The sequence below is a fragment of the Lissotriton helveticus genome, chromosome 7, assembly GCF_964261635.1.
Source record: "Lissotriton helveticus chromosome 7, aLisHel1.1, whole genome shotgun sequence".
NCBI classification, from domain to species: domain Eukaryota; kingdom Metazoa; phylum Chordata; class Amphibia; order Caudata; family Salamandridae; genus Lissotriton; species Lissotriton helveticus.
In genome coordinates, this window is record NC_136068.1 from 177,649,811 (window position 1) to 177,668,343 (window position 18,533).

The following is an 18,533-nucleotide window of genomic DNA, read 5'->3' on the forward strand; positions in this document are numbered from 1 at the left end:
CACAGGAAGCCTCCTCTGCAGCGTAAAAAGAAATCTGATCAAGATTAGAACCTATGCATGGCTGTTACTCCCCTCCTAAATTTGGATAAAATATGCAAGTCTTTGAAATCAGGCTGTTGGTCTGTGAAAAAAAGCTCCGAGATATGCTACACCACCAGGAGTAGTAAGCATGGCCTCTGTAGTATCTCTATAAACTTAAGTCATCCAGTAGTTACAAGATCCTCATAGTACTACTGAGCAGGGAGGCTGAACTGAAGATCACCCAGGATCTGCAGCCTCCAACATCTTAAACCCACCCCAATTTTAGGGTGGTTGCCCATATCCCAGTCAGTAAACGGAGTCAGAAAACAGACCACCCCCCTCCCCCCCCCGGCCACTGTGGTTGAACTCCATTTTGTTGTTAGTTGAATATTGCCAAGATACACAAGTTACTAGTGGTCGGGGGTTAATATTTGTTAAACTTTAGAAGTCAACTGAGGAGGAAGCCTGAACTAACCATATTTTTATTATTTCAAAGTCTATTCAAATTGGGAAGAAATTAATCCACTATTTTTGCACGGTCTCAGTGAAGGCAATGGGTAGAAGTTGGGGCAGCATGAGGAAGGGAAGGGAAAAGTGCACTCTGACCCATGTCCAAAAATAACTATTGCTAGAAAATCTAAAAAAAATTACCAGTTTGGTAGCATGTCGTGCCTTTGACTCAAATGCTATACATACTCGAGCTATCTAGTAGAGGACATGGACATTTGTAAGTCTTTCATGTTACAAAATGCAGTCACTGTACAGGCCCGTTACGCCATAAAGCGGAAAGTATTTGTCCACTACTGTATTTCCAAACCCCCCGTAAAACATTTAGGACATTGCCTGCCATTTTTACATCTGCAGATTATCAGGCCTGCACACCAAAAAACCTACACTTGGCTTTTGCAGGTTACGTGCAAAATAGAGACAATTCATCCCTACTCAGGATTCCAACAATCAAGGCTTTCCCGGAGGACATACTTCACAGAATACCTCCTGTCCCTGCGTGGCAGATTAATCTAGTCCTCATGGGGCCCACAATTTAAGCCTTCACACATGCTACCTTGAGTTCATTTCCTAGAAGGTGGCTTTTGTGGTCATTAATTCCCTCAGATGCATTGGTGAGATGCAAGCACTCCCCTTCAAGCACCCTTTCATTCAGGTTCATAAGCCTAATGTTCAGACCACGAACCTAAAATTCATCTCAAAATGGTAGAACTACTCCATCTTAACTAAACCACTGAGCTGCAAGGCTTCATTCTGCGGTTCTACTCCACATGCAATAACGGAGCAGCTATGGCATTTTTGGGGCACATCCTGCTAGCTGACATCTGTAAAGCAGCAGCCTGGACTACCCCCACCAATTTAACAGGTATAATTGTATGGACATCCTGGGCAGACAACTAGCTATTGGCCGCCAGACCGCCTTACGGGCATTTGCATCAGCCACTGCTTAATGTGGGTCCTGCTTTTCAGTCTATGTACAACATGCGTCAACCAACCATCACACATGCTATGAATGGGTAACATTGATCCCAATGCACCCACATCATGAAGCTTGTGTTCATTACACATCTCTACTATTAACTAGATGACCACCAGTGTTTAGTGCACCATGCTACACAACTGCACTCCATATATATTCTAACGTGATTGGTGCCCATGTGCACTGCCCACTTAGGGAGGAGTCAGAACATGCGATTTAAAAAACTGAAAAAATAACGCAAACCTCAGAGCCCAACACTAGATAGCTGGAGTATGCAGATCATATGCATTTACAGCCTGCCATTCAATTTTACGGCAGTGTGGGATTTAACAGAAACCGGGCAGAAAACCTTTTCAAAAACATAGGGATGGCTCTTTGGTCAGTTAGCAATAATGCCAAATTGGGAGCTCTACTCTGCCTATAAAAACAAAACTTGATCACCAACTTACTTCTCTCCTTCCCACAAATTGTTCACTCTGATCAGCAGGTAAGTAATGGGGCATGCACCACAAATTCAAGTGTTTATTGATCAAGCAAAGAGATCAGACAAATCAATTTTTCAAGCCACTGGGAACAGCGACTACCAAAACCTTGCTTGACTGACAAGCTGGTCAATGGGTTCATATAATGTAGATAGTTCTGTAACGCAAGTCACATCCACAACAGCAATTAATAAGACGAAGCTGTAACTTTTCAGAAGTTTATTTAAAAACAGTAACATTTACAAGTAAATTAGAAAAATGTACACAAACAGGACCTTCGGACAGTGTTCCTCTAGACTGAGACACTTTCCACGGCACTAGGATCCCAGCAACAAGAAAGTGTTAAGACTAGACATCCATTCACCATATGCGGCACTCCACGATGAAACTTTCAATCCACGAACAAGCCAACATCACTAGACTTATGGCCTGGGTGGCCGCATACCAGGTGGTGGACCTGTAAAAGGGAAAAATATTAGTCTTGCAGGTTAAGTTTTTAAAACATGCCATTTAAGGCAGGGCTGGATAAAAACTACATAGATGGCACCAATTAAGAGGACACTACAACCTGCCTGCAGGTCGTATTTAATAAAATAATTAGTGCACCCTTTCTAAAAGCACTCCTTTTAAGAACAACCTAAAAGCACCCAGTACTGGATTTTAGAGTAATCCTGCCAAAATGGAAAGTCTTAACTAAACTCAGCAAGTGGCATAATCCTTAATCCACAAAAGTAATGCGGCTTTAAACCAGAAAATCATTGCTCCTGAATCTTGAACTCACCTCTCATTCCAGGGGGTGGGGGCCTCATGCCAGGAGGCGGCATACCCATTGAAGCACCTCTGCCGGGGGGCATGCCCATAGGTGGACCCATTGGGGGCCTCATTCCAGGAGGTGGTCCCATCATGCCTGGAGGAGATCAGGGAAAATCAAAGTTAATAGCAAGCTAAAAGGACAGACATTTAAACAATTTAGGAGCGCAATAAGCCTAGAGCAATGTTTCCCAAACTGTGGTCCGCGGACCCCCAGGGGTCCTTGACACATTCCCAGGGGGTCCGCAGGCAGCAGTTTTAAAAGCACTGCAAAGTTTCTTGTATAATTAGCAGTTTTTAGGCAACAATAAATGTGTCAAGATCACTCCAGTGATTAATGTACCTGCTGGAGAGAGGTACATTAATCAAATGTAGCACATAGGGTTAACATGTGTACTTGAAAGAACATGTATAAGGTATTTTATGTGCATAGGTGAGTGGGTTACTGCTTTTGTCAGTAACTTATTTTTCCTCCAGATTGTCCTACCATGGTGCATAGTAAGGTCTTCATTTACTATTCTTAAGGTAAAAAAAATTAATATGTAATGATAAATGTGTTTGGAGACTGCACCTTTGTTTCCCAAAAAATTTTGGGGAGAGTCTTCCTAAGCCCCCTCGGTAGTGGCCAGGCTCTCACAGCACTTGGTATGCACCGTATGGGGACTTGTCCGAAAACATTTTCTAGGGCTGCTTTTGGTTTTCAGTCTGGCCCTGGCAGGGGCAGGAGCCTCGTACTGCAAAATAAAACCAGCCATTTAAAAGTTAAGTCACTGGGATGCAGCACCAATCTTCCCATTAATTTGTTTTTTTTGAAAATTCTTTCAATGTAAAATATTAAGAGGGATATTTACAACAGAAGTGGAGGAGCGTGTCATTAGCCTCCTTGGCTTAACGACATGCTCCGCCACTACTGAAACGCCTGCTCGCTACACTTAGCAGGATTTCCCAATGCAGGCACTCTTGCACCATAGTGCAAGAATGTCTGCGTGCAGGGGAAGATGGTTTATGTACAGGAAGGTCCTCCTTTCTGCACATAAACAGTCTTGAAATTCTGTTTAGTCACTTCTATGTGTTCTGCTTAATGCAGCACACATGGAAGTTACAAAATGTATTTTTTTTTTTTTAAAGATTGTGTATGTGCAGGAGGGGTCACCTTCCTGAACAAACAATTCATGGCGTTTTGCTTTTTCTTGTGTACTGCATAAGGCAGCACACATGGAAAAAGTGAAATCTAGGAGAAATAAAGCGTTTCTTTTCGTTAAGTTAAGACCAGGTGTATCCTGGTTTTAATTTTGGCGCAGCCTCCTATTCACGCTGCCCTTGTAAATAGGAGGCAGCGTCAAAATCAATGGGTGTTGCAGTGGAACGCCCACCGCAACACCCAATGCCACCTCTTTCACGCCAAGTATTGCATGAAAGGGGGTTTTATTTGCAAGGCAGCGTTAACACTAAGTGGCTCAACGCTGCCTTGTAAATAAGGCAAAGCCCTTATCGCCACGGGAACATCGCAAAAAGTGACGTTCCCATGGGGATGGGGCTTGCAAATGTGCCCCTAAAATCCTTAGTATTTAGAGTTTCTTTTGTGTGCATGTGTGTTTATTTTGTTTGAATTACTGTTTTAATGTTTGAAATGTAATCCTACAAATTGCTTGGGGATCCCCGGCTTCCAGTGGTGAGTCAGTGGGGGTCCACAGTAGTCAAAAGTTTGGGAACCACTGACCTAGTGCATAAATACAAATCCAGCCTGCCCCCACCAACTCAGATTAAAAATAAACTGTATCCATAGCAGGTCATCCACTTAAGACTGGTATTTTCCACCCTTTGAGTCAGTTGCTTGCATACCTGGAGGTGGTGCGCCTCTGCCCATCGGAGGGAGTGGTCCACCCCTGCCACCTGGCTGGTAGGGTGTTGGTGCTCCCGCGATACTGGCACCAAGGGGGCCTCCTCTGCCCTGTGGAGTCATCACCTGTGAGGCAGGAACACCAAGTTAATCATTTTGTGAAGAAATAAAATAGATGACACTTTTCACCAAGAGGCAACACGTCAGTATTGTGCACAGTAATCCGCCTAATAAATATATCCCGAACCAACTACAACCTGCTAGTGCCTAAAACCATGCTACTCATACAAAAAAAAAATCCTTATGTTGAGAGCTTTCAGCTATAACCCTTACCTGTTGGGACGGTCCACCAACACCTCGGACTGGACCGGCCAAACCGGCAGGTGCCTGTGGCATCGGGGCACCTGCTGGCACTCCTCTACCTGCAGCACGGCCAACACCAGGGCCTCCTGCAGCTCCTGCTAGCGGAACACGGGCAATACCAGTCTGCAAGAAAAAAATAATCGTATTAGCCAGAGCGAAAGGCCAATGTGGCCACACCATAGACAGGAACTGCTTCTTTATACTGCTCACTGAAGTTGCCTAGATGCCCTGCAATGAGCCATGCTCAATAATTCTACTTTATACCGTAAGACAAGAACTGTGTCGGTTTGATGGCAGACGTTACTCGCCTACAGGGACGTATGCTAGACGCTTGTGCTTTAGGAGGGCTTACATGTAAGGAAAGCATAAGCCTTGCGTGTGCCCCTGTTATCTCAAGTATGCACTTCCCAGTATTACGTTCAAATTCAATTCAAGTCATTATTTCGATCACTCAAGACGAGAAACAATACACCCAACGGTTAAAAAGAAACATAACATTAATAATTCTAAAGTTTAAGCGTTAAAAACGATTACTTTCCACATATTAAAGAGATATTAAGAAGATCAGCCGCATAACAAAAAAGTTATAAAAACATGATACAAACATCAGAGCTTTGCATACACTGTACAATGGAAACCTAACTATTTGCAACAGCTATTTTCGGTTAGACAAATATATCCGAGTAGGTTTCCTCCTGCCTTATACACAACTTACATTTGTTATCATTTGAGTTGTAATATTTACATGTGAATGAGTGTATAGGTAGCGTACCTACCCGAAATTGTAGGTAAAGGCGTCTGCCTCTGGGTTTGGAGAGAACGTCCCAGTATGACTCATAATGGGGACAGGGCTTGTGCTCCAGAAATTTCTGCCAGCGATTAAGAATCAGGCTGTTATGTACCTCCTCGCCACCATGAACTAGAGGTCCTTCAAATCTTTTTGGGAGGGAAACTGCTGGCCCTCTGGGTCTTCCCATAAATGTCACACCCATATTTATCAGAGTGGCTTTAATATTTTGCAGCCATTTTATTTTACATGCTGTATCAAATGCCCAGAAATCTTTTGAAGCAGAGGCACAGTGCTGCAGCTCTGGGGTAGTCTACGCCAATACGCTTTGGTGCAAAACATAGCGAAGTCATCCAGTCCTCTACATCCTAGATTATAGTAGGCTGGGTTTATAGGGATACTCTGTGGTACACCAATGGAGTTTCTCAAACTTATTTTTACGCTAGGGTTAGTGGAGTTAAGTTATCAAAGCTCCAAAGCTTTGCACCATAGGTAACGGAAGCTACAACTAAAGAGTTGTAAATTTTTAGCAATAGTAGTATGGGCTGGGTCTTCGAAAACTTGGAACTCTTTCAGCAAGGCTCCGGTCAAGTGGCAATGTTTGAGTGCCAAGGTTTCTATCTGCGGCTCCCATTAGAGTTTGCTCCCTAGTGTTATTCCCAAATATTTAAAGACGTCAGTTTGATCAAGTAAGAAGTAGTTAAAAAACCTTCCCTTAATGGCCAGACGTCTATGAAGAACCATAAACTTTGTTTATCTGCATTAGTTACCAGGAATGATCATTGCAGAATCCTTCCAATCTAGTTAGTGCCCTCTGCCGACCACTGAGTTTTTGAAATTATGAGGGTGTTGTCTGCAAACACGACTATAGGGATTTTTACTCCTGCAAGTGTTGGTGCGTAGAATAATTTCAGCCCTCTCCCCAACCAGTTTACAAATACAAAACAGCAACTGTGCTACCGGGCAAAGTTCACAGCCCGCGTGTCCACATAATTATGGCTCTTTAGGGGAGAAAGCAAATCGGCACGCTAGACCAGAAATATTTAATACAGGTTAGCATCACTTACATCTTTTGGCGGTGGTCCCTCTACAGTCATGGACACCAAGTTTTCCCCTCGGAGAAGCACCAACCCCAGGACTCTCTTCTCTTCACGTTCTGGTTGTTTAGAATTCTTGGGCCTGCAAGACAGAAAAAAATAAAAGTGATGCCAGTTCCACCCTTAAATTTATAAAAACAAAACCTAGCTCTCAGGCAGCCTAGTGAGCTCTTTCCAAGGCGCCAGGATACTCTGGGTAATGTGGGCACCTTCACAAGTACTAACATGACAAATTAATGTTCTGAAGAATCAAATTAAAGTCATGTCAAAATACTGAGCTATTGTAGGGATTAAAAAAAATGCAGGGATTTTTAAAAAAAAATGCAGATCGTGATTTGTCGTTGCTTTCCCTAAAGGGAGTGCTTACTGCAACAGGTGAAACGTGGTTCTTGGCGAAAAAAAAAAAAAAAAAGAGGTAACCAACAACGCAGCAGGTTCAATGGCTATTCAACAGCGCTCCTGTTCAAGAAGCACGATGCGATTTAACAACAGTAATCAGATAGAAAAGTGTCGATTGTGGGATTCTCGTTTTCCAGGATAGATAGTAAATTAAACCCAGCGACCCACCGAGTTGTACAGACTAGGTAACAGGAGTACATCACCAAATATCAAGCGATCTCAATGGCCTCACAGGTTGGCGTCCTTACCAACTCTGGATTTCTGGAACCTTTTATGTATTCTGGGTGTTCTTAAATAGAACAAAAGGGGCCACTTACTACTTAGCAGGTAAAGAGGCAAATCTAGAGCTGGACTTTTAGAGGGGATGTGCTGCTCGTCGGAAAAGCCACCTGCGTGGTAACATACACGATGCACCTTAACCTGAAGCATCCGAGCTGCGTGTGGGTCTGGATCTCGTGTTCTAAATGGTCATGCGACATACACTGCTCATGCGTGCCATGACCTAGGACTAGCTTGATGGACCACCATAGACTGTGTGGGGAGCCAAAAGCACATCCCTTATAACAGGCTAGGCTACTGTTCTCACCCAGAGTTGCCGAAGTGGAAGAATACCAGGTTGTTGAGCAGAAGAGTGATGGGGCTGCATTCACCACATCAAGGCAGTGGAGCCCCTCTGAACCCCTTAGTTCAAGTTCCACAGCTATTTGCAACGTGCTTGGCTGTCATGAGGAACGTAGAGCTGTGAAGTGTGCACCTTAGTGTGTGATAGAGAAGGCGTGTGGGTTCCATTTTGGGAACCATAGGGCTTGGAAAATCTTGAGAGAGAGGTGTGGACAGCAGAGTCAGACAGGAGAAGTGGATTGATGACATTTCAAGGGAGAAGTGCACCCCATGTGCCCACTAAAAGGCATCTTGTAATTCAGAAAGGGTGCTGGAGCAGTTATGGAACTAGTAACGCAAACACTACAAGAACACAAAACTAAAAGAGAAGAGGCTTAATCCTTTGAGATTCAAGTGTTGCTGAGGTGCCTCTTTGCTGCACCCATGAAGCTAGTCTGTGGGTCCAGCAGCTATGGTGTCATTGCAGCAGTCTGACAGCCCGCTTATCAAAGAACAGCACAGGAGAGGGCATGTCAAAGAGCCAAACACATTTCGAAAGGGGTAGGTACTAAATTACATTTGTGCTTGGTGAGACTGAATAAAAGTGGAAGCTGAAAACCCACTTGTCAGAAATGTAACAAGATCACCAAAGACTGTTGCCTGTGCATTGTGAACTGTGACCCAATGACATCATTGGAGCAGAGGCCTCTTAGTATTGGTGGTTTCTAAAACTGATAAATAAAAGGCAGTCATTTACAAGGCCAATATGTTAAACTTGCAAATGCGAGACCTATTGCATTACAATTGTGTGCTATATTTTTTATTTAAGCGTTAGGATAAAGCCGGTCATGCCTGCAACAGTAAGCAGGACAAAGCTATTTGGGGAAATAATGTTCAGACACTAAATGAAGCATACCGAGGAATACATGCAACAGGGGTGTCTCCATGGGAGGTTACAAAATGAGACATGGCAGTACTAAGGAGGGACTAATAAGCCTTTTGACCAATTAACAGCCACAGTTTACAGTGGACAATGACAAACCAAGGAAAATCCTGGGCAGAGCGAAGGTGGAGCTTTAAGTCCATACAATACAGCATGCCTCGCAGAGAAGTGCATGGGCCGCCCAGGCTCTACCTAAAAAGTGCAAAACAGTTGGACAGAATGCAGAACAATGTCATACATTCACTCGAGTACAGAGATCTGGGCCTAAATCCATTGTTTTTTTGCACTCAACACCACCCCAGTTCAGACATGGCCATATGCAAATCAGTCTTGACCCTGTGCCTCATGGGAACAGTCCAGCCTGAACTTCTAAGCCATGTCTTTCCTGGACCAGAATCAAGCACCCTAGGACCGGTTTCTGGCTATCAGCTGTCATCAGCCAAGATAGCATGACACCAGTGGTGTGGAGCGCACGGGACTCACATCTGATACTCATATCAGTAAAGTCTGCTTCTTTTTGTGGTGTGAGATATGGCCTGATATGAGTTGGATTGGTAAATAAAATCCAAGCATGTGAATGCACACAAAATGATGCAAGCACACACCACACGTGCATTCCCGGGGAGTGATTAAATTAAAAAAAAGGTCATGCCTGCTAAGCAGGCAGTGGAAGAAGACATAGGTGGCTGGCACGAATTGGAGGTGGCAATGGTGTATTATCAAACCTTACCTCCTCGCCACATCTCTCCTTATGCAAGAGCGAGGGTCTACGGAACAGGAAGTACAGCTAGGCTCTCCTAAAACAATCATAACACTGCACTGCAGCTCTGTGATTGGTCTGAGTGCTGTGGTTCGGCACTCAGACAAGACACTAGGAGCCTGGGCGTGTCCTCCACCCAGACTGCAATACAGAGACAGACTGCCAAACATTTATGCGCACTAACTGAGTGTACACACCACCTTACCCTGCTCTGAGAGCAGAGCAGCCCCGCCAAGCTGTCACAGCAGGACAAAATAAAAGTTATTTTGTTCCACTGCTGCAAAGCAGTGGGGCAATGCCACTCTGCATTAGCAGAGGAGCCGCCACTGGTTCATGTGCCTGGGGAGTGCCAAACGCACAAGCACCGAGTAAAACCAGCACAAGCAAGCAAGAAACAAGCAAGCAATGAAGGCAAGCAAAGGCAAGTATGGGCAGATTCAAAGCGAACAATGTTTCAACAGGCAGAGCATCTGTATAGCATGAGACCAAAGAAATGCCATACAAATGAGCAGCGGAAGGACAAAAGTAAATTGGGATGGTCTAGGGAAGGAACAGTTAAGCTAAAAAGTCAAAAACAATACCAAGATTCATGTGTATAAAAAGAATTCTTACAGTTTATTGATAATGCAAACAATTTTAAAAAAGTGGACAGTAAAGAGACCACTCACCACTTATTAAAACAAGAAAATGACAATAAAAGATACACTTAAATTTCAATATTGACCAGCAAAATTGAAACAAAAAGACAGAAAAAAGTAAGACATTGGATTCGTACAATACTGGGTGTATATTCGTACTCTATTTTTGACACCTAAATTATGTTATGTTAAATTGCATTATCAATAAACTGTAAGAATTCTTTTTATACACATGAATCTTGGTATTGTTTTTGACTTTTTAGCTTAAGTGTTACCTTGTCCAGTTTAAGGGAATCTCCCCTTTATTTACGGTTGGTTAACCCTAATTCCCTTAACTTTCATTTAAGGGGTACCTCTCATTTTCATTCCTAGGGAAGGAACAGACTGGACGGACAGGGTATGCCATTAAGAAGCATCTTATTAGGGTTGAGTGTTAAGCCAACCAACGATAACAAATGCTGGGGTTGGGGAGGGAGGCGGCCTGCAAGCCCTCCTGCGTACTAGGTAAACCCACAATGTCTTTCATAGCCAGACAAGCTCGTGCTGTCTGGCAGGTTCGACCTAAATAGAAATCGATGAAAAGCTATTTAGAATATACAAACTTCTTGTCATAAGTCTCAAAAGATCTCAATACCTGCATGATACCAAACCTGACAATGGAGCAAACATTTTACATTGCACTTATGGCAAAAAAGGGATTAGTTCTGGTAACACCGATTATGGATTTCTTGACTAGGGTAAAACTAATGCTCTTACTTGATCTTTCTGAACTCGTCGCAGTCGCACAAAATGAGGTTCATGTGCTTGTCGAAGGCTTTGAAAGTTCCAATGAAGATGCGACCATCTTGCAAGATACAGCGCATCCTGAAGTCAATGTGCTGAAGCATCTTGCTGCTCTTACCCACAGTCTGAGGAGAGAAGTTTTAAGTTACTTAAGATCATAAACACCCCCCCTACACAAGTCATAACTTTACATATAAAAAACACTTGCTCCTGCCGATCCTAAAAATTTTAACACATTATAGGAAACCACCCATGAGCCTAAGTAGCTTTACAGAGATCCACCGGACCTATTAAATTCTGAGACTTGTCATTGAATTATGGATTTGCGCGTAATTCATCACCTGCTGCATAAATTGCAGATTATATAGTTTAGCTCAAACGGACCAAGAGGTACCAAGAACATTAGAACTTGTGTGCAGCGGAAGGCCCTTCACAAAGCTCAACTAGTAATCTATGTTGCTCATTTCTACATTGGTTGGTAAAACGTGTGCCAATGACGTGAAATATACGAGAAGACAAAAAAACTAAAAACTAAACACTAAGTAAGAATGGGGTGCATTATGCTGCATAGTTTTGGGGACACTGTCGCATAATTTGTGCCTCCCACTTCCATCCGATATTAGAGGGGGTGGAAGGCTTGGAAGCTACATCTAAAGTCACGCTCTTTGAGTGGCACACCAAAAGCCCACATAATGTACCTGCTCGCACATGCCTTTAGGTAGCAAGCTACACATTTTGCAACAAATTCCGAGTGTCTAAAAACTGTAGAGTCAAAAGGGCAGGCCTACATCTTCTGAGACCTAAATGGCGAAGAAGTGGAACCAGCCACCGTTTACGCGGGGTCTCATAGTAACTACAGAACAGAATTATGTGCAATGTAGACTGAGGGGAACAGTTGTCGCAAGGGCATCTAGTTAATTCACGTTGCCAGTCTGAAAGCTCTGGGAACGAGACAAGACGATAAAAAGAATCAAAACGAAATCTTATTAAAACATATCATAATTTGACAGATAATAAGTCAAATAAGGTTGGATGCCAGAAGAGGATTGGATCGCCATTAGTTGGGTGTTTGATTGCTTACCAATTTCTGAGCACACGTGAATTAACTAGATGCCCTTGCGACAACTGTTTTTAGACACTCAATTTGTTGCAAAATGTGTAGCTTGCTACCTAAAGGCATGTCTGAAAATTCGTTCTCAATTAGCGGTTTCTGCATTGTTAATTTTATGTGCAAAATTTTCGTGTATATAGCCTTCTGCTAATCATGGCATCACTGTATTGACGATTCTTTGTAAAGACTAATTTAATATTTTTTCTATGTAGCAGTTATTGTATTCTTGAATTTTTTTTAAAATTGTTGCAATACTTTTTATACTGTACTTTTATGATTGTAGAATCAATCGAAATAAGTTTCTTTTGACTTTGACCTGCTCGCACAACTGTTCTACGCAGTGTACCTCGGCATCCCTCAACGCTATTAGAGAGGGTACATGGGACGGGGTAGTGGCCATTGAGGTAAACTGAAACTCATCTTTATGCGAGGCTGCAACAACGACAACTCGCTTTCAACAAGGACATCACAAAGAATCATGTTGTACCCCAGCCCAAAAAATATAGCAGCACAAGAGCGCAATTGCACACTATGGAACTTCAAAACAAAGCGTTAAGAAAGGGTAGTTTACATTCAAAACTAAGCTATCTATAATAAAAAAAAAAAAAAATTAAAAATGGAGCTACCACTTCGCAGTTTAATTCCTGCCTGAATCGTTACAATAACCGTCATGGTTTAAAACAGCACTTTCAAAATGAACTAGAGGAGTTAAGTGCAGGAGGGCTGCAGAGGTTCGCTAGTTCAACGTGCAACACGCAAACATGTCGGCTCTGAGTAGAAACAATGTTGTGCAAACACTGGGGGACAATGGGTAGACTGCTCAATGCGAAATCAGAGGAACAGCCGGTTATCAAACTATACTTCGGTCTCACGAATCTCGTAAATAAACTGCCGAGGGGCGTTAGTTATTTGTAGCTCAACGAGGCCAGATTCCCCTGCTGGTTAATGTTCCAACGGTTAATGTTCCAACCGTACGTTGTCTATCGCAATCGTGCGAAGGACCCTCTATCAACGATATACCCGGCACCGTAATTACGGGCTGTTGGGCAGGACACCATGGTATTGGGATGGGCGCGAAATAGGTTATGCTAATCTAAAAAAATAAGGTTCGTGGGTGAAGTGTCTTTGTCAGCGTCAAGGGTTCCATGTTTTGCCCACTGGTACTAACAAGCTCAGGTAAATCGTGTCTAGAGCACACTAGTATAAGCATATAATCCGATCTGGCAAGATTATTGATAAATGAAATAGTCTTGTCTATGGCTCCTTGAGCTAATAGAAGATGGCGTCGGGCAAACAGATTTTACGTTCGGCCAAGAGCGACTGCTAGTATGTAAACCATACTCCTTTAGTGACAATGGCGCTGCAACCCAGTGGTATAAAATGCAAAGTTTGGTGCCGAATAAAATAACGTTTTCAAGGCAGACCATAGCAACTCGGGCCACCCCTCACCGCCCTACATCTACACCCCAAACGTGAGGTGGGGTGTAAGAGTTACACATCACCCCCTTCCTACATTCGCAACACCCATTAATTCCCCTCCACTTGAACAAAAGGCATCCTCTACACAACAGTGTTGCACCACCTATTTGTGGATCACATCCGTCCATACACCGCAGCCTGCATGAACTGCTCCCAAGGCGCCCATTACTCTCCTCTCCCTGGGCTCGCGGCAGACTCTAGGGCCTCAGACCAAGAAGCAACCCTTCCTCCATGCCCGGGCAAAAGATAACTCCCTTGCGAACAAAACTACGCCATTTCCTCAGGACCTTGCACCGGACCAGTGGGCCCCAATACCCCTATGATTTTCAGTCCCGGTGCCCTCCTTCCATCAGAACCCTGAAATAACCCCTTTCACGGGCTAGAGGGTGCCCCAAGCAGTCTCCCATCCCTCCTTACCATGGTTGCGGTTCGGATGCCGCCGATCGGCGACGGATTCTACTCAGGAAAAAAAAATTCCACCACGGACGCGACGTCCCGCCGGCGGTTACTTATACAGGAAGTGACGACTACTATCCGGAAGCAGTTCAGAAGAAAGCTCTCTTCCGGTGCAGCCTGAATAGTGTTCCCCAGATATTCCCATGATTAATATACCCCATAAGGCGGCATCTTGGAAAGAGTTTCGGGTTGGGCTGTGCACACCATACGTATATTAAACAAAAATGCCCGAGCAAAATTCGATATCTATCCAATGGACTGAAAGAACAAAGGAGGAACTTTTCATATATCGTGACGTGGACGGAATATTTATCATGAGCGCCGGAAGTAGTGTCTTGATTCAGATATGGAAATTGAAATAGGACTACATTGATGCGTGCTCTAGACGACATTCGTCGATTTACAACTTAATTTGCTTATTGTTCTGACTCTGCTTGTTATACACGGGGCCGCTGAAGTCTGTTTCACGACGGGAGACTTTTATTTTTTATTGACATTTCAAGTTTTCAAGTTTAAATACTTTATTCGACAACATTGTCTCGTTTCGTTTCATCAACTTTTATTCGATTATTGATATGAATAATCATAAAAAGTACATGTTTAAAAGTTTTAAGCACATAAGTAAGAAAAAAGGTTACATCGCAATAAAAAAGACATTTTCAAAAAAATAGAGAAGTGATTTTACAAGTACTAGACAGTTCCGGTTTAGCTAGAGACATTACGACGTATTGTTAAGACCGCTTTAAGGAAAGTCACTATATGTTTGGCTTCATGTAGCGATTTTAGGGATTGCAAATAGTGAAATGCTGGATAGGATTGTCTAAATCCACTGGTTCGGAGAATGGGAATAATCCACGTTTTCCTTGGTAATTTATAATATTTACAAAAAAGGACATCGTGGATTGTGGGGAGAGTCCGTCGCAGGGACAGTTCATCAGGTTACGCGACCAGTCGTGCATATCCGGAAATGAAACCAGACGGAAGAAAATGTTAAAGCGTAGTCTTGTAAGTAAAAACTTTTCGTGATTAGATAAGAAATACGTCAGGTAGGGCTGTAGGCATTTTCCAGACTGTAGAGCACAAATTTTTTCATTTTGTGGTTTGATGATCTCTGCCTGGTTCCGAAGATCCCTCAAATGGGCCATACACAGTAGCTTTAACTGTTTCCTAGAAATGTCTTCCACTGAGGGCGGTTCATCAAAGTAGGACTCACGATCTAGGTCTTTGAAAAAGTTACATATGTAAGTTAGCCACGGGATTTTTCGCCAGTTTCTCAGGGCTAAACAGTCAGTAATGAGGGAGCGAGTCAGATGGCATTCGGGTTTACACCATATTCGATGCCACAGTAGAATGGGCTGTCATCGAATGGTGTCAATGATGTATTCCATGCCAAGTTCTTGATGTGAGGCTAATATCGGGGAACTTTGAGGGAGGGCTAAGATGTACTTTATAAAGGCGTTTTCAGTGACCTGTAATTGGTCGATGCGTCCATGGCCCCAGATTCCAGCTCCATAAGTGGCCACACTGTGGCATTTTGCGTAGTATATAGCCAAGAGTTCAGGTGGAGCTGGTTTCCCCAGTTTCCTCGAAAAAGAGGTTAGTGCTGAAGTTGCACGACGGAAATGGAGATTCCTGGCCTCAATTGCCTTTCGCCAATTCATAGCGTCATCCACTAGGATACCCAAGTAAGGGTAGACCGGGGTTTTTTCCAGTTTATTATTATCGACCATTATTGGTTTGGGTTTTTTAATCCTGGGACCAATATGCATTGTGAAGGTTTTCTTAATGTTAATTTTGAGACCAAGAGAGTCCATAAATGCTGCGTATTTGCTGATTTGTAGTTGGAGTTGGTTTAAAGTCCTTGCTATAATAACTGAATCATCAGCATACAAAAGGGTGGGTATCGGGCGATGGTTTATCTGAGGGAGGTCCTGGCTCCCTTCCAGCATGGCCTGTTCAAGCCCGTTAGTATACAGGTTGAACAGGAAAGGAGCCAGTACACATCCCTGCCTCACACCCTTCGTTATTTGGAATGGTCGAGACAATTCGCCGCTGGTACCAAATCGTACTCGGCCTACAGCATTTGTGTAGAGTTCTCGTAAAAAAGTTAGTATCGGGGGATCCACACCAAGGTCAGTGAGTATTTGCCAAAGCTTCGCATGCTGGACGCAGTCAAATGCCGCACTTAAGTCGACGTAGACGAGGAAGATGTTGCCTCCTTTGGCGTGGACGTATTTACCAGCCAGAAGAACAAGATTGAGGGCCTGTTCCACGGTCCCGAGCCCCTTCTGGAAACCATATTGCAGGTCGGTTATGATGTTATTCTCCCGGGCCCAAGATTGTAGTCGGTCCAGGAGTACTCGACCTGCAATCTTGCCCATGGAGTCCAGAAGGGAGATCGGTCTATAACAGGCGGGATCGTTACGGTCACCTTTTTTAAAAATGGGTAGTAAAATTGAAGTTGACCATGAGTGGAAAAGGCCGGTCGAGGCTGCTGCTGACATTACCCGAGTGATTATCTGCGACCAGAAGTCTACGTCGTAGAGGAACAAGTCCATTGGGACCCCATCAGGGCCAGGGGCTTTACCGGTTTTTGAAGCCCTGATTGCTTTTGTAATTTCATTGAGAGAAAAATGTATCTTAATCGGGTAGATGTTGCTTTTCTTCGGTTGGATCTTATGTATTCGGTTGTTTACTACGGAATCTAAAGGTGTTTCAAAGATTTTTGCGAAATGGGAAACCCAATCTTCCTCGGTTATTGCCACGTCAAGATGTTCAGTGTCTGTGCTAGTGGCCAAGAAAGGAGATCTTATAATTTGCCAGAATGCGGTACTGTCTTTCCTTCGGGCACTATCGTGTAAACGCAGCCAAAGATCTTGTTTTATTTGTTTTTTGCAATCTTGCCTTGCAGAGTTATACATTTTTCTCAAGTAGGAGATTTCCTGGGGGTCTCTCATGGATTTACGCAGGGCTTCCTTGAGTGATGTAAGTGCCTTCCGGCATGCAGTGTCAAACCATCTCGTGGCGGAGGGCTTAGTCTTGTTTTTGACGATGACAAATAGCTCATCCCTTATTGTTTTCTGGATGCTTTGGAAGCAACTGACAATTATTTGCGGTGATGCCTCCGGAGACATACATTTGGAAAACCACTGTTCTGTTTTATCGAGGATCCGCTGTGTCACCTCTTCCGGGTCTATTTTTGCCCATTTGATTGTGTACCCGTTCAGTTTATTCAAGGACACTGCTTGTTGGTTAAGGGAGCTTAACTTTACGTGTTGAGCTCTTGCTCGTTTGATGTTAATTTCCAGACTGAGCGAGCGGGTAGTGGTCACTTATTGGGTTTGACCCAATTTCGTGGTTCATTAATTGCCCTTTGAGTGAATTCGAGGCTATTATATAATCTATAATTGTGGAGTAGCCTCGTCCGTGGAAGGTAGGTAGAAAATCCTTCTGCGGATCAACCAATTCATTCACATAGTCCAGATCTAGCGAAAATAGAATTTCATTAAGTTTATTTCCACATGTCGAGTGGGCGAAGTGAGGAGCAGGATTCCCAAGTTCGTTTTGGAGGCCACAGTTTCCATTCTTGTGATTTGGGCATAGAGGGAAGTTAAAGTCGCCACCCCAGATGATGTGACTTGTGGATATATTGTTGTCGTTTCGAAGTGAGGTTAGAAAAGTAACTATCTCTTCAAGGTTTGACCAACAGTCCAAAGTGCCAGAGTTGTTGTAATAGTTTATAAGTATATAGTTGTTATCTTTAAATGCTGTTAGGTGCATGATTTGCATGATTTGGAATGTTGGTGAGTCCTTTAGTAATTCCACTCTGAGGGGAAGGGTGTTGGCGACGTAAGTCGTGAGCCCCCCCCCTTGGGTCTGCCCATGTTTCCCTGTAGTGCGGTGGTGTAGAAAGTTTTATATCCCACAAGGTGTAGTGGGATTGTGCACCAGGTTTCTTGTAGGCACAATATCTGGTGTTGCCTGGCTGTGTCGAGCCATAGCCCCGTTGTTATTTTTGATGACAGGCCTGCAACATTCCAGTACGCGATAGAGAAACACAGGTTTGTGGTGTCTGCAGAGACCTGGGGGGATGTTAGCTGGATGCTCGCAGTTTGGATTTCTGTCATTTGAGGTAATTGAACCTGTGGGGGATTATCAAGAGCTTTAGAAGGAGCTACAGTTTGCTGATGGTACGAGCTGTGAGTGAATCCGTCTGCAGCTAAAGGAGTTGTGTGAATAGGATTGTTAGGAGTGTTGGCGGAAGCAGTTGTCGATTCATGGAATAGGTTTTTTTGGTTGTGAGGGGTGGACTCCTGGGGTACTGGCTGCTGGGTAGGATTATTTAGTTGTAATGTGGTAGTGGTGTTTATGTTCCTAGGTTCTGCCCTGGGTGGTCAATCGACCATCTCTAAACAGTCGAAACGGTTTTGCGTAGGAAAGCCCTGCCAGCCTTCATAAATTTGAAAGGGCCTATCTTG

General features: G+C 43.6%; 1 protein-coding gene across 1 annotated transcript; it reads right to left on the reverse strand.

Moving 5' to 3' along the window:
• Positions 1-2,193: 2,193 nt before the first annotated feature.
• On the reverse strand, positions 2,194-14,153 carry SNRPB (small nuclear ribonucleoprotein polypeptides B and B1). Its single transcript, XM_078651886.1, has 7 exons — positions 14,017-14,153; positions 10,983-11,134; positions 6,857-6,968; positions 4,973-5,125; positions 4,642-4,765; positions 2,771-2,896; positions 2,194-2,446 (listed from the first exon to the last, which is right to left on the reverse strand). The coding sequence occupies exons 1-7, from the start codon at positions 14,017-14,019 to the stop codon at positions 2,412-2,414; spliced, it is 705 nt and encodes a 234-aa protein (XP_078508012.1). The 5' UTR covers positions 14,020-14,153; the 3' UTR covers positions 2,194-2,411.
• Between the last annotated feature and the right edge of the window lie 4,380 nt (positions 14,154-18,533).

What these genes read in the sequence shown, in the direction of transcription:
- SNRPB (XM_078651886.1), bottom strand. An exon ending in GACGAGTTCAGAAAGATCAA is followed by an intron (nt 6,969 to 10,982) that starts GTAAGAGCATTA and finishes TCTGTCTTGCAG; the next exon opens with GCCCAAGAATTCTAAACAAC. An exon ending in AGGGACCACCGCCAAAAGAT is followed by an intron (nt 5,126 to 6,856) that starts GTAAGTGATGCT and finishes TTTTTCTTGCAG; the next exon opens with ACTGGTATTGCCCGTGTTCC.